Below are 27180 nucleotides of genomic sequence, written 5' to 3'. Positions count from 1 at the left end.
AATATCGTGGCAGCAATTGGACCAGATTCTGACCAGAGGCGCTCAGTTTGTGGTAAACAAACACCAAGCTCACTCAGCCTGTCTTTAACTCGCCGACCTCACCAGCATCACCCCACGACATCAGACAACAATGTTTGCAGGTCTCCAGAACCCGCGGCAGCTTGCCGCCCAGATCATGAACTTTGGGCTGGTGCTGTCCACGGCATTCATGGTGCGTTGCTCTGCTGCTACAGGCCGTCTCGCACGGCGCACGATGCGTTGGAACGGATTGATCTGACTGTGCAATTAGATGTGGAAAGGCCTCTCCATCGTCTCCGATTCTCCCTCCCCCATCGTCGTCGTCCTCAGCGGAAGCATGGAACCGGCGTTCCAGCGAGGCGATCTGCTCTTCCTGTGGAACCGTCAACTGCTTAGCGAAACCTCGGTCGGCGAAATTGTTGTCTACAATGTCAAGGATAAGGATATTCCCATTGTGCATCGGATCGTGCGCAAGTTTGGCCATGGGTAGGTGAAGAAGGTCGTGCCACAGTCTGCATCTACTTACTCTTTCCCAGTGACAAGGCAAAGTACCTCACAAAAGGCGACAACAACGTGGCGGATGACACTGAGCTCTTCGCCAAGGGCCAGGACTATCTGGAGCGCTCCGACATGATTGGAAGTGTGGTTGGATATATCCCGTTTGTGGGCTACGTCACGATCCTGCTCTCAGAGTACCCGTGGCTGAAGACGGTTATGCTGGGCATAATGGGCCTTATGGTGGTGATACAGCGAGAATAAAGATATAAAGGTTGCCACGTGGATGGCGAATATGAAGAGATGTTGAGCCGCGGCCAAGACGCAGGGATGACCGGTATGCGAAGCACTTTCGATTCATGTGACGTGTGCTAAATGTGTCCCAGGTCATTGTGCGGGATTGAAGCACATGATAGAATCATGGCTCTGGACTCTATGCTCTGAGGATCGAGCAATCGAAAGCTGCCGGCTCGAATGGCACAGGCAGACACCATGCTTTCAGACAGTCCTTCGGATCCCATACCAGGTGGTGAGAGCTGAAGAGCACTCCCGGGAGTTGTAGATGACGACTTTGCCCTTCGAGCCGGCAGCTTCCAAGCGCTGCACCATTGCTGCGCGGACTCGAGGTAGCGGGCAGGATGCTTGCCTTGCCTGAGCGACGGCAGATGTTTCCCGGGTTTTCGATTATAGTACTGCTACTCTGTGCCTCGGTCTCGAGCAAGACTGTGAGCCATTGCCGCACAGACTAGAATCATGTTAGCAGCGGCTAATCCATAGAAGCGGCTGGCCGCAGGCGGTGGGCTCATGGGTGTGGATCCTGCCGGCCACCTTGTGTCGTGGATTTTGTCTAGACCAGCAGCAAAACACAGGGGTGTTCCCTGATCAAATTTCCCATCTGCAGCAAGCACAGCCGCGCCGTCGTTTGGGTGGCGACCTCGCATTTGTTTATATTAGCCTGGGCGCTGGCCCTTTGAATCACGATTGAGTCTCTTTTGCTGCAGCCGCTCTCTTGTCGCTCGTTTCGGTGCAAGACTTGCACCACGTCTCACACTCGCTTTGTGCCGGTTCTGGTTACATTCACTCGTTATTGAAAACCGTTCGTTCTCTGCACGTTTGCCAAATTCTGAGACTGCCGTGGTTCATATTCGTCAAACTTTCGTCTCGAGTTCTTCATACCACTCTTCGCCAGTTCAGACTACAGTTCGCCACCCCTTCAGCCATCTGTCACCATGGCCTCCCAAGAAACTCCCGCGATGACCGAAAAGACGGCTCAGACGACCACAGTTCCTGCAGTGCCCGCTCCTGCGCATTCTCTTCCCCAAGAGCTGGCGGCTGCCGGATATCAACCTTACTACCAGCCTTACCCGGGCCAAGCAACTGCTACAACTGCTCCGATCGAGTCGACCAAGGGCGCCTACACAAGACTGGGATTCCACGGCACAGTTGTTATCTTGGGCGCCATTGGCTTGGGCGTGTCTTTGTCGTCTCTCGGGGATAGCGGCTATGGCATTGGTGCCGCTGCAGCTCCAGGTGTATGTTTTTTCCCCCTCTATTCTCCTATAACGAACGCTGGACTGACATGACATATGCAGATCGGTCTCTGTCTGGCATGGAGTCTCGCAGAACTCATCACCAGAGCCGTGCGCAAGTTCAAAGCCGGCATCCACCCGGGCGCGCACGTCGGCGTCTGCCTCATCCTCTGGCTCATCACCGCCATCATGGGCGGCAGCCTGTGCGCCTTTGTCGCCCTGAACGACATGTCCTCCCGCGACGACCAGGACGACACGAACTGCATCGTGAGCACGTACGACAGCGAGGGCAACCTGCGGACGTACGACGAGTGCGACTACGACGACGACTACGTGCGGTACCCGCGGGGCAAGGCGCTGGGCGGCGCGGTGATTACGTGCCTGCTGTTCGCGATTGAGTTTGGGCTGTTTGTGGACGCGTGCGTGAGGACGCACAGGAGGAACACGGCCAAGGCGAGGCCCGTCATGGTGATTGCGCAGCCGCAGAACTGGGGGCCGGCGGCGCAGGGGTGGCAGCCGATGGGCAATGAGGCCTCGACGGAGAATGTCCAGGTGCCTGCCGCTGCTGCTGCTGCTCGTGGACAGGAGCCGGTGAAGGAGTATTATGCTCCTGCTTGAGGGGCTGTGCTGTGAGGGATGATGCTACTTTTGGATGAGGGGGACGAGATGTGAGGCATGTAATAATGGACTTGGGTTTGATGTCTTGTTTGATATTTACGGGCGATATGATTCTATGAAGAGCTCGGCGTTGGCAGGCCGCGATTTAGACCACGTACACCTATAATGACGATACAATCCTGGACTCTTGCAAACTTGAACAACCTTTTCTCTCACTCAACTCTCTTTCTCTCTTTCTGTCATCTGCCGACTCAGCTCATCCAGTCTCCTCTTTTTTTTCCTCTTCAGCCCAATGGGTCTTGCTGCCTATTAAACCCTGCATGGACTCCATCTGGAAAAAACCCCTGGTACGTGTAAAAGAGCAGAAGCTACGGACTTACCCCTGGCTTCTTACCGGAAGAGGCAATGGCCGAACTATCACGGGATCCACCGCTTTTCTCATCGGCTCTTTTTCCACTTGACAGAGCGGACTTTGCACCAATCACGACTGAGAGTCGCTTCGCCAGGCCGAGGCTGGACTGAGATGGACTGGACAGGGGTTGGGAGTAGCTTAAACGCTTGCTTAAATTCCAGGCGAGAGGCGAGACAAGAACTCAGGCTCAGGGCGGGATATCCTGGTCTTGTCAAGTAGTTCGGTGCTGTCTTTAATTAGCAAAAGCCAGTATGCATGTTCTGCTTTTTTTGCAAAGGCTGTGCTTGGGGGGTTTTGGACAGCTGAGCTTTTCCTGATTCACGTTTGATGTTCTTTGTCATCTTACCATGTTCGTTTGAAGGATAGTGAAGGAGTGGGAGCCTGTTCACGATCTTGGATTCTTTCCGCTTGTCCTTCTTCAAAACTTGCATTGGACCGTTGTCGTTCTGGAGGCCTTGTGTTTTGCTTGGATTGGTCTTTCTTGCATTGCCTTTTCCCGCTCGTTTTTCAGTGGCATGACGGATTGAGTCGCGATAGATTGACGGTTCACGTCTTTTTCTGCTCTTTTACGGCGTCTTCGCGTTGCATGCGACAACATTCACTCATTGCCCCCGACTCAATCGTCCGTCTCTCAACCTTCAACCGAGGAAAACACTCCTCCGACCGGACGCCGCCTGTCTTTAACAAACTCCCAACGAGACCTCAACTCAGTCTAGCAAACCTCCAATCCGGCTTCAACTACAAAACAACCCGCCACAATGGCTTCCTCTGCCTCCTCTTCTCAGCAGCAGCAGCAGCAACCTCCCCCCGAACCCCAAACCACAACCCAAACCGCACCTCAACCTCAACCTCAACCGCCCCTCGCGACACCCCAACCAGTACACACTCCCGCCGGCTTCCAACCACTCGTCTACAATGCCCGCAACGTCCTCCCCTATGTCCCATATCAACTCCCGCAACAAGCCTTCGAGACGCCCGAACCAGAACCCAACAGGCCCTGGGAACTCACCAAGACGGCCTTCCACATCCTCTCCGTCGCTCTCGGGGCCACGGGCGTCGGCCTGGGCTTCAGCACGCTCAACTACCAGTACTTTTACGCCACGGTCCTCATAGCCGCCATTCCTGCCGTAAGTTCCCCCCGCCTTCTCTCTTTCAAACCCCCTCCTCAACCGTATGAGCCCCCCTCCCGTCTAACTTTCCCCCCATCAATGGCAGTGCATGCTAGCCCTCGTCTGGAGCATCGCCGACCTCCTCGTCCGCGCCCTCCGCCGCTTCCAGTCCGGCGGCATCCACCCCGGCGCCCACATCGCCCTCAGCCTCATCATCTTCCTCCTCGGCGCCATCCTGCCCGCCCTCTTCGGCCCCTGGTTCCAGGACTCGTGGTACGGCTCCGACCCGTCGTACCAGACCTGCTCGAACGTGTACGATCCCACGACCCGCCGGTACGTGTACACGTGCACCACCGACACCGCCGAGGAGGCCGCCGCGCGGAGGCAGTATCTCAGGGAGAAGAGGGTCGCGATGGCGGCGGCCGTGGTGACGTTTGTGGTGGCGGTGATGCACTTTGGGCTGTTCGTGGGGGCGTGCGTCGATACGGATCGGGTGAATCGGGTTGCGAAGAGGCCCATCTATGTGGTTGCGCCGCCGCAGATGATGCAGTGGCAGCCTCCTGTTCAGCAGCAGCAGTATCAACCTCCTGTGCAACAGCCTCCCGTCCCGGCTCCCGTCCCGGCTCCCGTCCCGGCTCCTGTCCAGGAGACGACGCCTCAGACAGAGAGCGACGAAAGCCAGAGCAGGGATAAAGGCAAGGGAAAGGCCACTGACAAGGGAAAAGGCAAAGCGCCTATGCTGAATGCCATTGTGGAAGATGATGCGCCCAGTGGTTCTCAAGCTTGAGAGCAGGGGAATACTCCGACCAGCTGGGGAGCAACAGGGGAACGATTTGAGCTTGTGGGAGGATCTCACGAGATATGGCGAAGCAGAGGTGGAGAGGATACGGGTTGCATATTCTCAGCATCATGAAGCAAGATATACCCATACAGTTCACGAGATAGAGGCGTAAATGTCCATCTCTCTTACATATAGAGAAGCGAAGATACATACCAGCTAATCATAGTAATTAATACAACAACAACCAAGCAGGAGAGAAGAGCATCATGACCTTGGTCGAACCATACAGTTAATTCAACAAGAAGAGAACTACCAAAGTATTAAACAGCAAAAATACGTAAAAAGAAAACCAAAACTGAAAATCCCAACATCGCCAAAATCCTCAAGCATGGGTATATCTAAGGGTCGTGGCGTCGTCATTTTTGTTCCCCTTGTCCAATCACGGCCCAAACAGTCCTCGAAGCGACGCAATCTCCAAAAGCGCAAAATCCATCTCCAAAGCAGGGTCAAAAGCACAATCTCAAAACATCAGTCAGATCCAGAGGCTCAAGGCTCAGAGGTCAACGAAGAAAGCAGCTTTGCTCTCCCTCATCTCTACGCCTCGTCCGACTCCTCCCACCGCCGGGCAACCAACCTCCGTATCTTCTTTGGACTGCCCGGCTTCGACCCATCACTAATCTTGATCCGCTCCAGCTTCCTCCCAAGCGTCGACACAGTCAAGTTGTCGTGCTTGCTCGAGGATCCGCTCGGAAAGTCCTCCCTCTCCTCGAGCGGCTTCCGCTTGCTGGGGCTGCGGTTCGCGAGCTCCCTCTTGAGGATCGCGTTCTCCCGCCTCAGCCGCTCCACCTCCTGCGTCAGATTCTCCACGAGCACGTTCTCCTTGTCAAAGTCCTCCTCCATAAAGCCCGTGTCCAGGCCGCGCTCGAGTATGTCCACCTTGCGGTCCCAGTGCTCCTCGTGGCGCTCCTTTTCAATCTGCATCGAGGCCTTGAAGCGTGCCAGTTCAATGGCAAGGCGCTGCTCAAACTCAATCGCGCACTCTTCGCGAACGGCGGCCTCCATGTCAATCATGCGATCCTCCGTGCTAAGGAGGTGAGCCTCAGCCGCAATTCGTGCCTCGCTCTGCACTTCGATCTCGTCGCGCAGCTGCTCAATCTCATCGCTCATCCTGGCAATCTCCAGCGCGGCAATCTCCATAGTTACCCTTTCCTCCGTGGCATTGGCAGGCGAAAAGTGGCTTCTCGTGGAGCCGAACCCGGTATTGCCAAACGGCCTGGTGTGCTGCGTCGAGTGCGTCGGGCTCGGCGCCAGCATGTTGACGCTGAACGAGGGCGCGCGAGGAACAGTGACGTCTCGAGCAAGAGCGCTGTAGCGCAGGATCTGGGATGTTGCGTTGAAGTCGCCCAGGGGGTCTGCCGTGACAATCATGATGCCTCGCTGGGGGTTTCGGCGAGGAATGTGGTTGTATCCTCCCGCCGCTGATGGGAACGAGTTGGAGAAGAGGATCTCAGTGAGCTTGCACTGTCTGTACGGGACAACGTTGGGCTGCTGGAGTCAGTCGGTTGTCTGAAAGCTGTAATGGAATCTAAAACTCACCTTGCCAGAACTAATCTCACTTTGGCTCTGGAGACACTGTCCGAGATACATGAGGCTCTCGTTAATCTTGCCCGCTTCCACCAGCGTTGCGCCCTGAGTCTTTGCGTCCCTCGCCCTCTCACTTCCCGCCAGGTCGACAACCGTCAGCTTGCTACCGCTCCAAGAGTTGTTCTTCCAGCCAAAGGCCCTCTTCTTGACCTCGAAGCAAAAAAATCCGTGGCTCCTGCTGGAGACGCTGTTGCTCCCCGTGCCAGCTACTCGTCGTTCCTGTAGACCAGCCTCGAGCACCAAGAGGGCCTCTCTCGCATCAGTACACACAACCTTGCGGAGACCAGCCACCACCTTGCGATCGGGGGAGAGCTCCGTGGGCTTGTACAAAAGGGGTCGGCGACGGTAGTCCTTGCTGGCCGGTGACTTGCTGGCGGGAGTGAGGAGATCGTAGATGCGGTCGTTGTGAACTTCGTACATGGACACAACAACGACATATTCGGCGGCGGGATCGCAGGGCACGATAAAGTCGCTGACGTCGGGAGAACTGGGGAGCGAAGATAAAAGAGTCGAGTGTCGGCGCAGGGTTCGTCGTTGGCTCGAAATGCTTTCGCCCTTTTTGGTTTGTTTAGCTGTTGTCTTGAGGCGACTGGCGGCTGTCAACGACATGAATGGCCGCTCCAACGCCCGCTTGGGCGATGGGTTCCTGGTAATGCTATTGGATCTGCCTCTTTCCACAGACTGCTGTGTAGGGCGATTCTCCTTGTCCGGTGACTGTGGCCCCTTGGGCTTCAGCGTCTCCTCTCCAGATTCCCCAACAGGCCTGACACTTTTCGGGCTTGCGACGTCTGAATCCGGAAAGGAGCCGGGCATTTGCTGCAATTTTGGCCGCATTTTACTGGGAGTGTTGGTCTTGGAAGGCGAGAGGGTTGACTTGTTTCGTACCATCATGGGTGTGGTTGATCGAGAGCCGGAGCCGCGGTACGTCGGCCCCTGATCGGAGTTCATCGTGTCGAGAAAGTATGGCGCCGTGACGAGCGTGGCTTCCGAGGCATCGCAGGCTTGGAGAGAGTCGAGGGTGGGCGACTGGGCGGATTCGACCATGTTGTCGATGATGGAGCGGAAGATGACGTCGATCGCCAGCTGGGCGAGGCCGCGCTGGTTACGGCTGCCGAGGATCGTATGCGTCTACCCCTGAGGTTAGATGGACACAGCCAAACACCTCGCACCGCCGCTTGCGTACCTTGCCTGAGCCGGTGACACCAAGCGTGGCCACGACGGCATCTGTTCCGTCGCCGCCCTGAGGCGCCAGCACGCCCTCAATCAGAGACGACGTATCCGTGCAGTGGAAAACATCGAGCTGGCTGGCGTCCTCCTCAAAGACCTGCGTGAAGCCAAACCGCTCAATGGCCCTCCGTCGATCCGCGGGCGGGTTCAGCGTGATGTGGGACGGATGCAGGTTATCGTGAGGGTCTTCGACGTGGAGAATGGGCTCGGTCTGGGGCGCGCCTGGATACGGGGGTCGCAGTCGGAGATAGACCTCGAAGAGCTTCTGGGTGATCGAGCCTGGCTCCATGGCGACAGTGACGGGAGATCCGCCGGGGGCGATGAGAGTGCTAGAACAAAGAGAAGGAGGATATGATATGTAGCGACGATATGATATGTAGCGTAGTGGTAGTAAATGCTTGCGCTGATGATGGCTGGGATAAAGTCCAAGATGTGGAATGGGGAAAGTGATGATCCTTGGATGGTAGGGGTTTGGATTTAATCTCGTACCCACTGTTTACTTGTAACCGCTTTTAGAACTCTTGCTGGCCCGGCAACGCCAAGCATTGTAATTTGACAGACCCACTTACACGCGCGGCTAAACTGTGGCAGCTGGAACAATGGCATCCGGGACCCGGCGGGCTGGAAAAATGATTCACCCCGCCGTCTCAGCCTCAGGCTCTTGAAAGATACGGCGGTCTTGTACCTTCCGGTCCCACAGCGGCGCGATAGGACAGGACGGGGCTAACTGGGGCTGCCGCCTGGCTCCACCCCCTCATTCTGCTGTCTAGGACTTTTCCTCTCCACCATCGCTCTCACTCTTCTCTCTCTTACACTGCATGTCCTTCACCAGCTTCAGCCTCGAGCCTCTCTTCTCCTCATCCGCGACCGAAAGAGAACATTCTGGCATCTTCTCTCCTCGACCACAACCATCGCTTTTCTCCTCTTGTCGCCCTGAAACGATCGCCAAAAGGGCGCGCCATTTGCTTATCACATACATCACGCTCGTCATTAGGCAGACTCACCAACCGCTCAACTGGATTGGATAATGATGCCTAGCGTTTGAGGAACCATGTCGTTCCAAGACACCTGACCATCAGAGATGCCGGCCGAACTCGTCCTGAGGCTTGCCATCTTTTTTGCCACTCTGTCTACTTTCTGCCTCAGCAAGCGGACGTTGGGAATGAGCTGCGAAGTTCAATTCATTACTGTTACGGAAGACTGAAAGCGGTTACAGGTCGCTGATCGCGAGACTCGAGAATCCTTCCAATGCGCTCAATCAAATCACTCAGCCAAAACGCCATACGCCATCACCCAACATTGGTCATCGGCAGCCCGCTGCCCACCTTTTCTCTCTTCCGACGTCGCTTCACCTGTTCTACGTCGACTTCATCCGCTCAATGTATGCCATTGCATACTCCACTGCCATTGGTCAGTATCACCACTCAAGTGACTGGGCTCACCATCAGAGGCAACCTACGTTGAGTGTCCATTTTCTCGGGTCCTGCCATGTGCCACGTCTCGTTTATTCTGTCCTCCTCATCGACGCAGCAGGGACAGAAGACGAAGTGCGTGGGCATGGGCGACAGCTCAGGCATTGGCAACAGCCGATCCCGTGGTGTGCTGGGTGCGATGGATATGCTATCCCTCCTGCTGCGAGTGCTTTGGGGGGCATCCTCATAGCTGTAGGGGCTTCCAGCAAAGACTTGCTGCTGAGGTGAGGCAATTGGATCGCACCATGCGCCAAAGCCTTGCAGATCTCGACTTGTTTGTGTACCAATGGCTCTAGGTACAGGCTCGACCTGGCCATGACGATATGGGAAGTCTTCTGGGGGAGGAGAAGGGAGTTGATGTGTCCTGGCCCTTCTGGGCCTCAAGGCCAAGTCTTGGCTTGTTCCTCTTGATGACACTGATGCTTGGGCTAGGACAGAATCGAGCTCACGTGATGAACGATGAGATGAGGAGTGATGATGAACAGCTTCACCCCCCTCCGAGGGACGATAGCGCTTTGTCGAAGACCCCGAGCGATGATGTCCATGGCTCCTATGTGCCATGGCATTGGCAATGGCGACGTTGCGGACCCGAGGCTCCATGTAGCCTTCGCGAGCCCTCTTGGTATCGGCCCTGCTATAGTCAAGGCCCATGACAAGCTCCCTTGAGGAACTCGGCGACAGCGACATCCTGTCCACCTTGATGGAACCCATGGTTCAATCAATGGCACCAGGTGCTATGATGATGATGATAGCCTCCTCTGTCGACCCTTTCCTGGGTTGGGTGGCCGGCAGTGGGAGGTAGGTAGGTGAGCGACGACGAGGTGTTGGTCGAAGACTGACAGGAGGAAGACGTGCAAGGGGTTTTCAACAGCAAGACTCTTGTGAGCTCAACGCTGAGAGATATTTCTCTGTTGTTGGTTGACAAGATGTGAGTTGTCGAGGTTGAAGAGGGGAGAGTGAAGGGGAGGAGGATAGTCGGGGGGAGACGGCTTTTATACCCTGAGGTCCTGAGGAGGGAGCCCCTCGCTCTCGGCCAATGAGAGTCCCCGTTCTGGACACTACCTCTCCCGATGTACCTCATCCTCCTGACGTCTCTACTACACCTGCAGCCCTTTGTCATCACCATCACTTGCTCGCATCCCCTCCCCAGACATGCTGGCCGTCCACTATCTGGTCGCTGCCGTCGCCGGTCGGCATATTCCCCGAGATTACGCACGCACAACACTCTTATTTGGCAACTGACTGTCGCCGGCATCAGGATTTGGTTCTCATGAGAGCAGACGTCAAGCGATGGTCTTCTTGCTCTCCAAGTCGATGTACTTGACATTTGAGCCCCATGCGAGCATGCATGCGCTTATCCTGCCTTCCATTCCCATGTTTTCTGTTTTTTTCCTGCTTCCATCACCATCTCGCCGCTCCTTCAGGGATATCTTTCCCATATCTCTCAAAGTCCTACGCATTTCCCTGTGCGACGTCGCTAGCTTACGACGCAGCCTTACAAACTGCGTCAAGTATAGGCCATTCGCGGTCGGACTTTTTCCATTATTCATGTCGCTGGCGATGCCGAAAAGAACATTTTCTGTCACCTTATGGGACGACGGCCAGAAGCCTGCGTTGTCTACATGAATGGGACTCTTCCCTCCTCTGTCTGATGTCTCGAAGCAACCCATTGCCCATACTCTATGGCATTGATGTCAACATGCGGCGCCGTGATATATGCTGGCATTGCTGCTCGTACGACTTGTACGTCGTATATCGTATCGCTCCCAATCCTCCTGGGGCTGTAAATCTTTCGTATATGGCCGTGACCGTAGGACACCATCATCACTAAGATCAATTGACATATCTGATACTACTCGCATAAATTCTGTCTCTTTGTGAACACTACCATAATATGAATCAGTCCATATCCACCGAATTCGCAGAAGCTGTATGCCGCATGTCGCCAAGACGGCACGTCGTCCGTCTTGTCATGAAGCGTCGAGGTCGGATTGGCTGAGTCATCAACGCTGAGTCATCACGCAGCACCCTAACTCCTTAGTCAGCGGGGCTCCGACCAATCGCAGTTGTTGGCCTGCATACGACGACTATCTACGCAATCACGAACCAATTCAATCTGTTTGTAACAAGGGCAGGATCTTCTTCTCCCCAAAATAGCATCGACAGAAAGTTTTTCCTGTTTTCCCAAGGCTACTATTGAAAATCCTTCAGCTTGGGGTAAACGGGCGAGGAATGCGAAGTATGAGGCTCTTACAGGTATGTAGTATGTAGTTGTAGGTAAGCAAGTAAGGTGGTGGAGGCCGCAGCAATCAAGGGAAAAAACCGGGGAGGGAAGACGCAAAAGACACGGGAACCACGATATGATAGAAACCTTGGAAATTGGCGGCTAAAATCGAGGAGAAAGCCTGCGCTAGAAGGATAAAAATAGGCGAGAAAGCGGCACGGGAAGCAAGCCACATTTGTGGCTTATTATAGGCATTGAGGGACGAGAAGGGATGTGTGGGCATATGTAGAAGGAGGAGCGCGTTAAGATTGGTGTGGCTGGTGGTATGGACGCGCTCCCCCGGAGACTTTTGTTACGGGCAAGCTTATTTCTTGCGACTCTTTAAAGAGTTTGGGTGTCGGTTTGATTGGATTGAGAGCCTTGATTGACTGGATACAGACAAATTAATCACAGTCCACTCTGCTAGTTACCCTTTTTCATCAATTTTTTTTTGGTGGTTTGCGATTGAGTTGAAACATGCCCCGGAAACGAACAAGAGACGACGGCGACGACGCTGCCGCTGCTGAACCTGTCGCCAAGCGGCGATCGGCTCGCCAGGCGGCGGCTGCATCGACGAAGCAAGCCGACGAAAAAGCTCAAGTGAAGAAGCAAGAGGAGAAGAAGGTTGCTGCGCCCGCGAAGCCTCGCGTTGCTAGCGATAATGGAACTGGATCTGAGAAGAAGGGGGCTGAGAGCAAGACGGCCACTGCCACTGAGAAGAAGGATGACAAGTCCAAGAACAAGCGTACACAAACGACCAAGGGGAAGAAAACAGACGACGACACAAAAGATACGATACCATCAACAGCCCCCAAAGCAAAGGACAGCAACAACAACAACAACCCCAGCTCAAGAGCCGTCTCCGAAGACCCAGACGTCGAGTCCATTCCCACCATAAACCCTGACGCGCCCCGTCACGAAGGCGAGTGGTACTGGCTCATGAAGGCCGAGCCCGAGACTCGTCTCGAGAATGGCATCGATGTGAGCTTTTCCATTGATGATTTGAGGGCCAAGGATAAGCCTGAGGGGTGGGATGGTGAGTTTTTTTTTCTGTTTACCTCTGATGCCAAATGACGAGAGGATGGGTTTGCTGATGAGATTGAACTGGGCCAGGTATAAGAGCGTATGCGGCAAGGAATCACATGCGGAATATGAATGCCGGCGACAAAGCATTCTTTTACCATTCCAACTGCAAAGAGCCAGGAATTGCAGGAATCATGGAGATTGTCAAAGAGTTTTCAGAAGACAGCAAGTCCAACTTCATACCAAGCCTCCTAGCATCACATCACACCACATGGGGCATAGACTTGGCCAAAGCTAACACAAGTGTTCTAGGAAGTGCCCGTCGCCCAGGAACGCCCTACTTTGACCCTCAATCCTCCAAAGACAACGTCCGGTGGAGCCTAGTCCACGTCGAATTCAGAAAGAAGTTCGCCGTGCCCATTGGCCTGAAAGAGCTGCGCGAGCTAGGCAAGTCGGGAGGACCCCTGGAGAACATGCAGATGCTCAAGCAGAGCCGGCTGAGCGTGAGCAGGGTCAGCAAAGAGGAGTGGGAGGCGCTGTGTGAGCTTGCGGATAAGAAGGCTAAGGACGCTGGGTTGGAGCATGAGACGGGCAAGTTGGTCAAGTGAGCTCCGTGCTTGACGTTGTAATGGTTTGATGGATTGGGTGTTTTGGCAAGGGACGACTTCGAGAAAGGTGCGTGGTGTGTCTGCGAATGATAGGGGGATGAGGGGGATGATATTCGGTGAATGATGGGGGATGAGATTTCACTGGATGGATGGGGGAATGAGACTCAAGGCAAACAAGTGTGCCGAGGTGAAAGACTCTGACCGTCTTTTCGGGTTGCTCATGGGATATCAGAGAGCTTTCCATCCAGCAACGTGGCCGTGATCTGCTGAGCGACACGCTGGTAGATGCCTTCTTTTCTTCATAGCCTGGTCGCTGTAACATCAACACCCCCCCACACGATAGAGCTTTCACAAACTTCACAGCCCCCCGTTTTCTCCCGATAGCGCGCAAAGTTTCTCCCCTTTAGACTGTGAAGTGAAGACCGTATCGTGTACTCCGTATGGTCATGTATGCCATCGACAACAATGTCTGAGACTCAGCCCCCGCTCTTCCATGCAGCAGTCACACAACTTCTTTTAGCTTCACCGTTGTCAGTCATATGCTTGACCGTTAGATGTCTCAAGGTCATAGAGGCCATGTGCAAAGCTGCATTTGGTAGCACGAAGTCGGGGTGCGGTCGGTAGTTTCCTTCCTTCGGTAAGAAGAGCAGCGAGTGGAAGACAGCGAGGGGCCGCGAGGCTGCAGGGAGCTGAGTATATCCGTCTATCAAGAGCTCGAGTTCGTGTAAACCCGGAGAAGCAACCGTTTTTTTCTTTGTGCGATTGTCTGACTTGGACGTTGAAGGGTCGCACGCATCATGATGGCCAGGCGTGAGTGGTCGAGGGCGCGAGGTGAGGTCGTGCTGCTTCATGGCGTGATCGTGGTCATGATAAGAAAGAATGCGAGAGATGAGGGATGGAGAGTTATGTCGAGTATGAGGGTGGCGTGAAGGAAGATGAGCTCGAAGAGTCCAGAGAAAAGGGGCGACTTGAGCATCAGCGCTGGAAGTGAGGTGCTGAATCGATTCGACTTGGTTGATCCTTGGACTTCTCAAAGGGCTCCGTGTTTTGGCCTCGTCTATCGGACAGAAATTCGTATAGACCGAGCGCCAAACACCACTTCGATATGGCTTCGTGCCAGGAGGTCGAAAGATGCTGGAGCCTCTCGCGCTTCAACACGCATTCCGCAGGGCTGGGCTGCCCCTGCATGTCCGAGCTCCAATGCGATCGAGATCCAAGATATTTTGGTAAACTATTTGCGAGGTCAAGCCTTAAATATAGGCCATTCGTTCGACATCAAAGCATAGCCAAATCCAAGATGATGCCTGAAAAGCCCGATCGCAGCTTCATCCTGTTTCTGTACGAGCATCGGCCTCTGGGACTGCGATCGAGCTCCCCAGACTCTGGGGAGGACGTCGATACCTACTTTTGTCCCAAGCTTGTCCAACCTCAACTCGAGTGTCGCCTCATTCATCTTTCATTCCCCACTAGTTCGTTCGTCTCGTAGGTTGCTCAACTCGTCCATCACCTCCGGTTCGAGTGTCCAATGGCAGCACACCACACCCGCGCTTCTCATATGGCACAGCATACTTCATGGTATGTTGTTCCACTCAGACACACGGCTGCGCCTACCCCCCCCTCTCTCGAGCTTCATCTCGAGCTTGAAGAAAGTTGAAATAAAGACAGCGCTAGAATGACTTGTCTATTATCTGTAATAGTGTAGTCCTGTCGGAAAGCGTGTAGATAGCGAAGAAGGACATAGCAACGCCTGCTCACGATTGAACAACCAGAAGGACCGGATTGGAGGGCTCGTAAAGGTAGAGGCACGGCCTGATTTGAGAGAGCTCACCGATATGTCGGCTGTGATTAGCTGCAGAGTGATTCCAGATGTCTTCCTGGCAGGTGTGACAGCGTTGAAAAGGCAGCCAGTGGATGGAAGAGTGCCATCCGATTTTGGAAAAAATGGATGCATAGCTCTCAGCCACTGTTGAAGCTTATTCGGACATGACCGGCCTGTTAGTTTCGTAACAGCGTGATTGGAACTCGAGGCGGCCAAAAGGAGGTGAGTTGCCGTCAAGTTATAGTCTTGCTGTCAACATTACGTTTGTTGGTTCGTAAATGAAGGTTTCAGGATTGGCGTGTAGATCGCAGATCAGGCAACTAGCTCCCTCCGTGTTCCTTTGGGGACTTTCGCCTCTCACACTCCATAGACTTGAACCTCTCTCAACAATGTCGCTGCGGCCGTTTTGTCTCAGACCGCCTCCAGATCGTTTAGCAGTTCCGTAGTACAAACCCATCCACCAGGTCCAGAACCGTTAGAGAGCCGGTGTTGCACACGGGATGGTTGAGCATGCGTATTTGAGAACCGCCTCCTCACGAGGCAGAGCTGCGGCCACCACCGCTTGAGACGAAGCATAACCGCACTTGGGAGCTCTCTAGTGTACTTGGTGCTACTCTGGGTAACCTGCGCGGAGAAGCGTAGAAGAGCGGTCGGTCGTTGTGGTGAAGACTCCGAAGATGTAAGAGCTTTGAGTGTTGAAGCTTTAGATATATTATGCTCGCTCGGTTCCTTCTTTTCAAGCCTTGGTATCATCATCAAGCCACAAAACAGAAACGCAAAGAGCCACTATCAGATAGCTCACCTGGAAAACAAGACAGCTCATAACATACTCCCCGAAAACAGGACAGCTTCCCACATACTTCCCTTTTCGCGTCTTCTCCCATCACAGATCAGATGGCCGTTGTCAAGGTCGCAAACAGAGGTGTAGATGTAGCCCGTCATCTTCTTCCCAAGACGCGCGCTGCCTCCACATCGGCACTCATTGCGCAGACATCCGTCAGCCATAGCATGCCGCCGGGATTCACAGCCAGGGTCGGGCGGCTAGAGACATTCACCTTGCCTGAAAAGGTCTCAGGGTCAGTGTCTGACAAGGCCGTAGCCGACGCCATGATCGGTGCCTGGCGCCGGGACGGCATCCTGCAAATCGGCATGACCAGGTCACAGCAAAGAATCTACCAAGCCGCCACCGCCGCAAGCAGGCGCTTCTTTGCTCAGCCGCATGCGCGGAAACAGGCCTGCGTGGACGGCTCCAGCTACTCGGGATACATCGCTTCCGGTGAAGAGATCACCGACGGAGTCGCCGACTACTCCGAGATCTTCACCGTGACCAAGGATCTTCCGCACACCGACGAGCGAGTCGCCCAAGGCTGGCCATGCCATGGACCGTGCCCCTGGCTGGACCAGGATATGAAAGCCGTCATGAACAAGTACATGGAAGACTTGGCCGTATCGGGAGAGAAGCTCCTGCAGCTCATCGAGATGGGGCTGGATATCCCCACAGGATCTCTCACAAAGTACACAGACGACGGGTGGCACCACATGCGCGTCCTGAGGTAAATGATCTTCTCTTATAGGATCGTGTAGCCGTGACTGACTGGGTGTCTCTGCAGATTTCCACAAAACAACAGGACCAATGGAAAGGGCAAAAAGGGGCGCGGTATCGGCTCCCATACCGACTATGGCTTGCTCGTCATTGCAGCTCAGGATTCCGTTGGAGGTACGTAGCTTCATCTCACAAACTCGTCAAGCCCGCAGAACTAACGAGACGTCCTGCAGGACTTTTTGTCCGGCCTCCGCGTGAGAGTGAGCGGTTCTCCAACTGGGAAAAGAGTTCTGCTGGCCTCCGAGAAAACGAGTCCGGATGGGTATACGTGCCTCCTGTTGCAGGGACCTTTACCGTCTTTCCAGGTAAGCTTGACTGTCCCATTCATGGAAATTGTAGCTCACAACTCTTCTTCAGGCGACATGATGCAGTACATGACCAACAACTTTCTGCAGTCGACACCGCATAAGGTCGGGCTCAATGTTCGGGAACGCTTTGCATTTGCGTACTTTCACGAGCCCAACTTCCGTTCCGTGGTACGACCGCTTCCGGGCTTCAATGCCGGACAATCACCTGTTGAGGGGATCCATTATGGCACGCACTTCACAAACATGTTCCTGAGGAACTATCCTGACCGGGTCACCACCGCTCGGCTTCACGAGGAGGGCCGGTATCAGCTACTTGAATCAGAAGAGCTTCGGGACGACGATGATGCACTGTGAGAGATAGCAATGTTTGTAACCATTAGACTTTAGCGGGCGCAGGTGGTTCTCGTCTTTTTGATTTTTTCTAGGTAATCTGTTAGCGGTTACAAGTAATTGATATCACTGCTACTCTATTCAAGATGAAGACACTTCGACGCACCAGTGGTGCGCGTACTCGTTCCCTTAGCTTTGTTCCGTCGACTTGTATGGGCAGAGAAGTTGTAGTACTCCATACTGAGCTCAGCAGATGTAACATAGCCCCGTTATTGTTTGCCGAAAGCTCCCAGACAGCCGACGTAGGAGGAATCGAACTTTGGTTACATCCCTCGTAGAGCTCTTATCAGACTTTGATACTACCCATTTGCTTGGGATGGGTGCCGGATACTAGAGAATAATCATAGCGTCGTATTGGCGATCCCACCAGACAAGCATTGTTAGTTTGGAATATGTCGGCGGATTCTTTGGGTGCGTCTGTGAGACGCCGATGCTCCTCCTGGATGATGGAGAAGAGGCCCGGCAGTCAGTCATTACCCAGCTGTTTCCCACTTCTTCTTTTGGGAACAGTGACAGTGGATGAAAGTCAAAGCACGCCATACCGAATTCCAACTTGTGGTGCGGAAAATGCTCGCCATTGATCGAAAACGAATGCGGTGCTTTTGCTTACCTGGATGCCGGGGTAATTGATGCAGCCGTCAGCCAGCCGTGAAACCATGTCAGTCTTTGAAGGACAAGAAAAGAATTCCTACACAGTGCTTGTCAACAATGCGTTGCCGCGAAACGCAGGGCCAATCGTCGAATGTGATGGGCTTTGACCTGCCAGAGGCGAATTCTGGAAATCTCAAGTTTAGCCACCCTCACCGCATGTTGTTTCGGACGAATCATGGCATAGGTCGGGGCAATGGAACCGCCGACATGGATTCTCGCCGCAGCCGTTGTGAATGTCAAACAAGACACATAGCGGTTGGGCAACACTATCACTTTCTGCAAGGCGACAAATGCGGTATGCTGCTCCTAACATGCAACTTGTCGTGTCAGGCCCGCTCAGAGAGCTTTGCTCCATGCGCGTACAGTAGCAGCAGAGATGCGCTCAGAATCCTCGTCCGTGAAGCGGCGTTGCTGGCGGTGGAGGTCCGATACGAGTACAATATGACATTCCGGCTGACGAGACCTCTCCTCTTCTAGGGCTGCATGGATTCATCAGTCTATCAAGACGGGAGTGAGTGACTGGACATGGTGCCCTTGAAGGTCGTACATGTCACTGATGAAGCACGGGCCTTTCCATCTCTTCTCCGTCTTCTTTGCAGTCCCAAGCCTGGCCGGCTGCTGGGATTCAAGCGGAATCCACCGCGCCAACATGCTTGTTGACCAGGTCCTCCGTAGCGATGCGGGTCTGAGGCCCGCCATTGGGCGTAGATAGAGGGCTAGCAGCGACTAGGCACAGGTCGTCGATATCGAAGTCGAAGCTCGAGGGCGATGGCGAAGATGCTGACGACAACGACTCCGGATTGTGTCGAGAGCTTGTTTTTGGACAGAATTCGAGTACGAGGAGAGATTCGCAAGAGAACTTGGAAGCTGAAGAAAGTACGAGGTAATTGGGCGATCGCCAGGCAAGTATGCACGCCACGTGCCGCTGCGGGTTGTGCCTGCCACTTCCTTCTGTTGAGAAGTCCAAACACGCGCCGTCATTCGCCAAACACGTGCAGCCATGGAGCGGCGGATCCACCAGCGAAAAGAAGGATACCTTGCAGGAACCTTGAAGGATTGCATGATACTGTGAGATGCTTGCAGGATTCAGTACTACTACAAGCAATTGCTATTGAAATCAAGAGAAAAGGCATCGGTCTGCACTTTGGAAAATCTCTGCAGATGTGGTGCCTCATCCAATTTGCACCAGGAGAATTTGGGACGGGAGCTGCGAGCTGTACCGTCAATTTCCAAGTTGGGCTTTGAGCAAGGAGAGCAGCCCTTCCATGTTCCTTGTACTTGTACTTTAAACCGCACCTTGCTCGCCTTATCGGGTTCGTACTCGTATAATCGGCTAGAGCCGTTCGGTTCCCTCACCCAAATCCGAGAGACCTTGGAAAAGAAAAAAAGGAAAAAAACACCAACAACGGCAGACTCACTAGTCGAGTTCATTTCATCATCCACCAGCTTTTCTAGCCAACCGCTGGAGGCTCTGGACAAATCACAGCCCTCAATTGCTCTCCCGCTCCCCTCTGATTCGATCGACGTCGCTTCAGCGCCCCACGATCGACCAACCCGAATCGCTCATTAAGGCCAAGCGCTCAAGACCGCGACCCCAATTTACTACCCCATTGGGCGGCAGCTTTGGAGACGTTTAATTTGCACCAGTTTGCTATCTGCAGTCTCTGGGGCCTCTTTTTTTCCATCAGGGGAACCTGCAGTGGCCATAATTTTCCCTTGCTCGCCCGCTTCTTTTCCTTCTCGTCGACGTTAAGAAGAAAGGGAACGCTGCCCGCTTCATTCCCTTCCTCCTCCTCCTCCTCCCCCATCTGCTGCTTCTTGGAGGCATCCCAGGCGCTGTGGCTGAGCTGTCCGACGCCCTCGTCACTCTTTGTCAAGCCGGATCATCGTCAATTGCTGTCAGCATCCTATTGTTCTCGGGGCGCTCAGCACTGCCATTGGCACTCCTTCGCCGCCACCACTCCGAATACGGCAATCCCGTCAACAAGGCTGGCCCGGTGCTTTCAACAGCAGGCCAACGTTCGTCATCAGGTGAGTCTGCATCTTACGGCGCTGCTCTTTTTCTCTATAAATCAATGTCCATGTCCGCCCCGTTCCCTCTCCCACCTCTGCGAGATCTTGACATCTTGACATCTGTTCTATTGCGAGATGCTTACAAGGTGATGCGGGCACTAGACCGCACAGGTACCTACTTAGTCGACATCGTACGATAGACCTGCCAATGGAATAGCTGCAAGCCGGCAACGAAGCATATCCTGTCTACACCATGAATCCCTCCACGCTGCTTCCCAGCCGCTTTCGCGGGGAGCCTGCTCCGACCCAAGCCGCGGCCCCGTCACGTCTGAACAAGCGCATCACCCCGGTGCTCCAGTTCCTGGCCAAGGTGGCTTGTTCCCATCCTATACATACCATTGGTGTCATTGCCCTCTTGGCCAGCACATCCTATGTTGGCTTGCTCCAAGAGACCCTGCTCGGCAACACCCCCAGCGTGAGCAAGGCGGAATGGGCGTCGCTGGCTGAGGGCAGCAGAGACTTGATAGCCGGTCCCGAGACGGGCTGGAAGTGGCAAAACGTGGAACAGAGCTCTGGCTCTGTTGAAGGAGCCGACCACCTTGCCCTCTTGACTCTTGTCTTCCCCGAGATCGTCTCCGCGGACTCGGCTGTTGCTGCTCCCCATGCCCACGCTGTGCGTACTCCCCAGAACCTCTCCATCACGGCCCTGCCCGCCACGATCAACTCCTTTGCCGCCTATGCGGGTGACAGCGTCTTGGCGTACTCTTTGCCCTATGAGCAGGCACCGGAGTTTGTCACCGCTGTACAGGAGATACCCGTCGAGAATGCCCAGGAGATGGAGACTCAACATGGCCGTGAGAAGAAGATGTGGATCATGAAGGCTGCCAAGGTCGACGTGGGCAACAACCTCGTGCTGCGAGCTCGCGAGTCTTGGTTCAACTTTCTTGACCTGCTGAAGAATGCTGGCGGACTGGACATTACCATCATGGTTTTGGGCTACCTTGCCATGCACCTCACGTTTGTCTCTCTGTTCCTGTCCATGCGCCGACTGGGTTCCAACTTCTGGCTGGGCACAACCACGCTCTTCTCTTCTACTTTCGCTTTCCTCTTCGGCTTGGCCGTTACCACTAGTCTTGGTATTCCCATCAGCGTTCTTTTGCTTTCCGAGGGCCTTCCTTTCCTCGTCGTCACCATTGGCTTCGAGAAGAACATTGTCCTCACCAAGGCTGTGTTGAGCCATGCCATCGAGCACCGCGCGCAGGAGACGAAGAAGGGTAAGCAGGTCAAGCAGGAGAATGTCATCTCCTACGCCGTCCAGGCTGCGATCAGGGAGAAGGGCTACGACATCGTTTGCGACTACGCCATGGAGATCTTCGTCCTGAGCCTTGGCGCCGCCTCTGGCGTGCAGGGCGGTCTCCAGCAGTTCTGTTTTCTGGCCGCCTGGATCCTCTTCTTCGACTGCATCCTGCTCTTCACCTTTTACACGGCCATCCTGAGCATCAAGCTGGTCATCAACCGCATCAAGCGTCACGTCGAGATGCGCATGGTCCTCGAGGCCGATGGCGTCAGCCGCCGTGTTGCTGAGAATGCCGCCACCAGTGCTGATGGCCCGACCTCCAAGGAGAATGCGCTGTTTGGCAAGAACGTCAAGAGCACCAGCATTCCCAAGTTCAAGGGCCTGATGGTCTCTGGCTTCATCCTCGTCAACCTCATCAACGTCATCACGATCTTGTTCCGCAACGGCGCTTCCATCTCCAACATTCGTTCACTGGTGGGCGGACTCAGCGGTGTCGTCTCTACTCCCCCCATCGACCCGTTCAAGGTTGCGTCCAATGGCCTCGACGCCATCTTGGACATGGCCAAGGCCAAGGGCTCTGCCGTCCTCGTGAGCATCATCACGCCCATCAAGTATGAGCTCGAGTATCCTTCCGTTCACTACGCCCTGCCTTCAGCCACCGGGCCATCCGAGGGCGAGCTTTTCGGCGTTGGAGGCCGTGTCGTCGGTGGTATCCTCAGCAGTCTCGAAGACCCCGTCCTCTCCAAGTGGATCGTGGCCGCTCTCGCCCTCAGCGTTGGTCTCAATGGCTATCTCTTCAATGTGGCCCGGTGGACCATCAAGGACCCCAACACTCCTGACCACCAGATTGACCGCAACGAGCTCGCCCGCGCGCAGCGCTTCAACGACACCCCTACCGCCACTCTGCCTCTTGGCGAATATGTGCCCCCGACCCCTCAGCAGACTCAGCCAGCCACTCCTGCCATTACGGATGACGAGAGCGACACTGAGGCTAAGAAGCCCAAGGTGGAGGCTGAGAACCGCAGCTTGGCCGTCCTGGAGAAGATGCTCGCCGAGAAGCGCGTCAGCGAGATGACGGACGAAGAGGTCGTCGAACTGTCGATGCGCGGCAAGATCCCTGGTTATGCCCTCGAAAAGACTCTCAAGGACTTTACCCGCGCCGTCAAGGTTCGCAGGACCATCATCTCTCGCACCCGAGCCACTTCTGAGATTACCAGCGTGTTGGAGAACTCGAAGCTGCCTTACCGACACTACGACTGGGAGCGCGTGTTTGGAGCCTGCTGTGAGAACGTCATTGGTTACATGCCCATCCCCGTCGGTGTCGCCGGTCCTCTTGTCATTGATGGACAGAGCTTCTTCATCCCCATGGCTACTACCGAGGGTGTCCTTGTCGCCAGCACCAGCCGAGGCTGCAAGGCCATCAACTCTGGTGGCGGTGCCGTGACTGTTTTGACTGCTGACGGTATGACCCGAGGACCTGTTGTTAGCTTCGAGACCCTGGACCGCGCCGGCGCTGCCAAAATCTGGCTTGACTCTGAGGAGGGCCAGACGACGATGAAGAACGCTTTCAACTCGACGAGCCGATTCGCCCGACTGCAGACGATGAAGACGGCCATTGCCGGCACCAACCTGTACATCCGCTTCAAGACGACGACCGGTGACGCCATGGGCATGAACATGATTTCCAAGGGCTGCGAGCACGCTCTCAACGTGATGCAGAACGAGGCCGGCTTCGACGACATGGTGATTGTCTCTCTTTCCGGAAACTACTGCTCGGACAAGAAACCCGCTGCCATCAACTGGATCGAAGGCCGTGGCAAGAGCGTTGTTGCGGAAGCCATCATCCCCGGTGAAGTCGTCAGGAGCGTCCTCAAGACGGATGTCGACTCTCTGGTCGAGCTCAACACGTCCAAGAACATGATCGGATCTGCCATGGCTGGTTCGATTGGTGGTTTCAACGCCCACGCCGCCAACATTGTCGCCGCCATGTACCTCGCCACTGGCCAGGATCCCGCACAGGTCGTGGAGAGTGCCAACTGCATTACCATCATGAAGAAGTGAGTGCCTACTTTTGTTCCCTCCTTTGATATTCGATCGGCATGCTAACCCATTGTCTAGTCTCCGTGGCTCTCTCCAAATCTCGGTTTCCATGCCCTCTCTGGAGGTCGGTACTCTTGGCGGTGGCACCATCCTGGACCCCCAGGGATCCATGCTGGAGCTGCTCGGCGTCCGAGGATCTCACCCCACCAACCCCGGAGACAACGCCCGCCGCCTTGCTCGCATCATCGCCGCAGCCGTCCTGGCGGGTGAGCTGTCGCTTTGCAGTGCCCTCGCCGCCGGCCACCTGGTCAAGGCTCACATGGCGCACAACCGAAGCGCCGCACCTTCAGGGGCCCCCTCAAGAGCGATGACCCCGGCTCCCTCGTCACAATCCTTGGCCATGTCCAATGGATCTGCGGTTCGGAGGTGAAAAAATAATGATGATGAAATGGACAAATTTTCTATATGTTGGGTAATGTGAGAGACATCAAGCGCAGTAAAACGGGTCGGGTGTTGGTAATCACGGAGTTTGTTCTTTAAATTGGATGTAATGGGATCCGGGCAATGCACTGGCATGCTCCATAGACGATATATGCTTAGTATATAGAGTTGAAAAAGGTTGCGAATGGCAAACCTTAATACCCGCGGACAGTGCTTCATATGTGCTTGCGTGTATCTCTGGTGATTCTTGAGGGGTGTTCCACCACGTTATAAAACTACGTAAGAGGTGTGGCGTACCAAACGCCCATTGCTGTAGAACGGCATATTGAGCAGCTTTCTTACCCAATTGCCATGGAGACTCCTTATCAGCGGCAGCGTGAAGGCACACGCACCCTGCTGCTGCTATATCGAAACGAGCGTCATGATCACGCCAGCCTCCGAACCCTCGCAATCTCCTCTCCATCAACACTCACAATCTTGACACCCTTCGCTTCAACTTCCTTCTTCCCCTCCTTCTCCCACGTCTCCTTCATCACAGGCCTCGTGCCCTCTTCCACGATAAACGTCCGGTAGCCCTCCTCGACAGCCGACACCGCCGTCGCCTTGACGCAGTAATCCGCCGCCAACCCCACCACAAACACATCCGTCACGCCCTTGCTCCTCAGCGTGCTCCCCAACGAACTCACGCTCACCCTCATGGGATCCCAAAACGCAGAGTACATCTCGACCCTCGCGTCCAGCCCCTTGTCCAGCACCTCATCGACCTTGTCGACGTCCAGCTCGGGCACGAGTTCCGCGCCCTGGGTGCCCTGGACGCAGTGTCTCGGCCAGAGGAGCGTCGTGTCGCTCTTGGTTGGGTCTGTGGGGTGGACGATTGTGTGGTATGATTTGAGGGGCTCTGCGCCGGGGTGGTTTTCGGCGAAGGAGATGTGGTTTGGGGGGTGCCAGTCGCGGGTGGCGAGTTTGAGGGCGAAGGGGAGTGTGAGGAGGGAGTTTACGACGGGGGCGATGTCGCGGCCTTGAGGGACTGCGAGGGAGCCATTCTGGTTGTTGAAGTCAGTGAGGCTAGTAGGAGTGTCTTTGGGGATAAGTATGGTCATGCTTCATGATTTACAGAGGACACTATGAGGGGGAAGGGGATAGGTTGAGAGACGAAGCACAGTACAGAAATAGCAGATATCAAATTAATAGAAGATAACAAACGAATACTAGGTGGTAGGGGAATAGCTAGTAGAAGAAATATGAGAGAGGGAGAGAGGTGCAACTCACTGGAGGGCAAAAGTCCTCTTGGAAGTCAACAATTATCAGGGCGGGCTTGTACACCGAATCAGACGCCATGGCAGATCGTGATGATCCTAATCCACTACAATGTTCATTGAATAAATACTCTAGATTGTTTTGGCTTGAATATAAGAGAAGCAGAAAATGGGTAAATTATTTGAGAATGTGAATAGTTGAGTTGGAGAGGAGAAGTACGAATGAACCATTCCATCGTCTCATCCTTATGAGGTAAGGTACGGTAAGGTGAGGGACTAAGAGACGCTTGGATCGAACCCCCTCGGCGCGGCTTATCGCTGAATCGTCCGATAAGCATACAAGCGAAATACATAAAGTTGACTGCTTCAAGGTCCAAACCTCATCCGAATACGCCCAAAGATGGACGGAAAATACCATGAAGAACAAAGATTAATTGCATTATAGGCCATTGACCAGTGAATAATTCCTCCACGTGACTCCGTCATCTGCGATTGTCCTTACCTACCTAGGATCTGTCGGAGGAAGGTACGAGGCGCCGTGCGTGAGGTAGGGGGTAATAAACTGGGCTGTATTTTGGCGCAAGGACACTCAACCTGAAAAAAACAAGCATCACCAGTCACAATTTTGCAGACCGCATTAAAGCTGGAAACAAATCCTTCACTGCGGCTCGCGCCTTTGCAAAGCCGCTGTCTAACGTTACCCAAAAGACAATATGTGTCTATTCAAAAGTCCTCCGGAATGCATGTGCAACCGTCCATCCAACGCCGCGCTATCTAATGTGCACGTCAAGTCATCGACTCTTCCGCCGCCGATACATGTCAGCCATCAGGCTGCCTCCTTCTTGTGTTCTTCTTGTCTCCTTCGCCGGCGAATGTTCCTTCTCACGCGCGCTTGCTTCCCCACGCGCCACCTGTCGTGCCTCTCGTGGCCTCTCGTCCTGTGGCGCCTACATCTTGCCTGTTAGTGACGGACGGGGTGTGGCGGAACCTATCAATGACATACATCAGGATTCGTCCCACTTCAAGCTCCTCCTCAAGGCCCCCGAGGTCTGGGCCGTCGTTATGAGACTCACTGTCAGCCGAGGCTTGTTCTGGTTTGAAGCGAGCCATGTCAGTCTCGCCAAGTCCCGCCAAGCTGGGAATCATATCTGATGAGGCTCGAGGGTCGTATTTACTGTCGTGCGCCTCAACGAGCTCTGACGACTCAGCTGAAGATGTGGACATCGAGGAAGTGGTTGACTTCGGAGAGCTTTTGTCGTCGCAGTCCGTCATTGTGCCGCGAATAGCCCCTGCTTGAGACGCATCGTTGCCGTCGATGCTGTGTATAATCTCATGGATATACTTCTTGACTGTGGCTTTGTTGGACCCCAGAATCGGCACTCCAAGCATCAGGCGTTCGTGGCACTGCTCTTCCGCCAAGTAGCGTTCTAGACGAAGAACCGAAAGCGACGACGGTGCAGCGCTTGTATCCGAAGGCTCTCCTGCAGCGGATGGGTCATCCCCGGAATAGGTGCTGGGGAAATCGAGAGGCATCATCAAGAATGGCTCTTCCGTCAACGGCCCGTACGCCGCTCTCTGCTGCTGGTGTGCAGTATAGAGATCAGACCTACTGAGCCTGAATGGCCCGACGTGAATCAGCAAAAGGTCATTCGCCAGAAGACTGGATCTGGGAGACGAAGCTCACCTTGGGAATCGTCCGTTGTGGTCTTCCAGGCTGATGCTGCTGTCACGGCTGGGCGGATCGTTTTGCAAGTTCTGATTCTCCATGCTGATGAATACTTTGACGAGGGTTGAACCAGCGAATGTCTTGAACGAGAAGGATAACTTCGGGGAAAAGAAGCATTACTATGGCTTCTTATCCCCTCTTTAAATCTCTAGGTCGACCCGAACAAGAGAGCAACAGAGACGTGGAAAAGAGACCGTGTCTCGTCCATCAACGCGGTCAGTCATGTCATGGCCTCTGGGGCGCGAACCAGACAGGCGCCTCTCCCAGGAACCTGGAACGAACCCGATGCGACATTGACCAGCATCCACCATGTCCCGGATAGTTACACGCCCCCAGCATTTTCCCCGGTCTCGAGATCCAACGCTGCTCTCAAGCTGCTTCTTTTCTTTTTCCAAGTGTTGACTTGCAAATTGGTTGATTTGCAAATTGGCGCAAGA

General features: G+C 54.5%; 10 protein-coding genes across 10 annotated transcripts; 6 read left to right on the top strand and 4 right to left on the bottom strand.

Moving 5' to 3' along the window:
- Positions 1-130: 130 nt before the first annotated feature.
- BBK36DRAFT_1115550 (hypothetical protein) lies at positions 131-777 on the top strand (the record flags this gene model as incomplete). Its single annotated transcript, XM_024890140.1, has 3 exons — positions 131-211; positions 290-504; positions 555-777. The coding sequence occupies 3 exons, from the start codon at positions 131-133 to the stop codon at positions 775-777; spliced, it is 519 nt and encodes a 172-aa protein (XP_024751018.1).
- Positions 778-1742: 965 nt separating this feature from the next.
- Positions 1743-2660, top strand: BBK36DRAFT_19186 (hypothetical protein; the record flags this gene model as incomplete). The annotated part of the gene is made up of 2 exons (XM_024897869.1): positions 1743-2045; positions 2106-2660. 2 exons carry the CDS (start codon positions 1743-1745, stop codon positions 2658-2660), a joined length of 858 nt encoding a protein of 285 aa, XP_024751017.1.
- A 1170-nt stretch (positions 2661-3830) lies between these two features.
- Positions 3831-4968, top strand: BBK36DRAFT_1115723 (hypothetical protein; the record flags this gene model as incomplete). Its single annotated transcript, XM_024890162.1, has 3 exons — positions 3831-4199; positions 4288-4785; positions 4831-4968. 3 exons carry the CDS (start codon positions 3831-3833, stop codon positions 4966-4968), a joined length of 1005 nt encoding a protein of 334 aa, XP_024751016.1.
- Positions 4969-5556: 588 nt separating this feature from the next.
- Positions 5557-8122, bottom strand: BBK36DRAFT_1168074 (P-loop containing nucleoside triphosphate hydrolase protein; the record flags this gene model as incomplete). Its single annotated transcript, XM_024895128.1, has 5 exons — positions 5557-6510; positions 6559-7093; positions 7289-7290; positions 7375-7734; positions 7790-8122. The coding sequence occupies 5 exons, from the start codon at positions 8120-8122 to the stop codon at positions 5557-5559; spliced, it is 2184 nt and encodes a 727-aa protein (XP_024751015.1).
- A 722-nt stretch (positions 8123-8844) lies between these two features.
- Positions 8845-9992, bottom strand: BBK36DRAFT_1197598 (hypothetical protein; the record flags this gene model as incomplete). Its single annotated transcript, XM_024896993.1, has 3 exons — positions 8845-8901; positions 9028-9075; positions 9276-9992. The coding sequence occupies 3 exons, from the start codon at positions 9990-9992 to the stop codon at positions 8845-8847; spliced, it is 822 nt and encodes a 273-aa protein (XP_024751014.1).
- A 2053-nt stretch (positions 9993-12045) lies between these two features.
- BBK36DRAFT_51608 (DUF55-domain-containing protein) lies at positions 12046-13199 on the top strand (the record flags this gene model as incomplete). Its single annotated transcript, XM_024898194.1, has 4 exons — positions 12046-12192; positions 12307-12604; positions 12682-12820; positions 12908-13199. 4 exons carry the CDS (start codon positions 12046-12048, stop codon positions 13197-13199), a joined length of 876 nt encoding a protein of 291 aa, XP_024751013.1.
- A 2713-nt stretch (positions 13200-15912) lies between these two features.
- Positions 15913-17283, top strand: BBK36DRAFT_1140329 (Clavaminate synthase-like protein; the record flags this gene model as incomplete). The annotated part of the gene is made up of 4 exons (XM_024893367.1): positions 15913-16571; positions 16629-16735; positions 16795-16926; positions 16979-17283. The coding sequence occupies 4 exons, from the start codon at positions 15913-15915 to the stop codon at positions 17281-17283; spliced, it is 1203 nt and encodes a 400-aa protein (XP_024751012.1).
- Positions 17284-20236: 2953 nt separating this feature from the next.
- On the top strand, positions 20237-23750 carry BBK36DRAFT_1197587 (hypothetical protein; the record flags this gene model as incomplete). The annotated part of the gene is made up of 2 exons (XM_024896992.1): positions 20237-23337; positions 23399-23750. 2 exons carry the CDS (start codon positions 20237-20239, stop codon positions 23748-23750), a joined length of 3453 nt encoding a protein of 1150 aa, XP_024751011.1.
- A 436-nt stretch (positions 23751-24186) lies between these two features.
- On the bottom strand, positions 24187-25099 carry BBK36DRAFT_1168069 (Isochorismatase hydrolase; the record flags this gene model as incomplete). The annotated part of the gene is made up of 2 exons (XM_024895127.1): positions 24187-24804; positions 25031-25099. The coding sequence occupies 2 exons, from the start codon at positions 25097-25099 to the stop codon at positions 24187-24189; spliced, it is 687 nt and encodes a 228-aa protein (XP_024751010.1).
- A 744-nt stretch (positions 25100-25843) lies between these two features.
- Positions 25844-26784, bottom strand: BBK36DRAFT_1197585 (hypothetical protein; the record flags this gene model as incomplete). Its single annotated transcript, XM_024896991.1, has 3 exons — positions 25844-25964; positions 26021-26626; positions 26702-26784. The coding sequence occupies 3 exons, from the start codon at positions 26782-26784 to the stop codon at positions 25844-25846; spliced, it is 810 nt and encodes a 269-aa protein (XP_024751009.1).
- Between the last annotated feature and the right edge of the window lie 396 nt (positions 26785-27180).

Source organism: Trichoderma citrinoviride (genome assembly GCF_003025115.1).
Source record: "Trichoderma citrinoviride strain TUCIM 6016 unplaced genomic scaffold BBK36scaffold_5, whole genome shotgun sequence".
Taxonomy (NCBI): Eukaryota; Fungi; Ascomycota; class Sordariomycetes; order Hypocreales; family Hypocreaceae; genus Trichoderma; species Trichoderma citrinoviride.
This window is presented reverse-complemented; position numbering and strand designations above follow the sequence as displayed.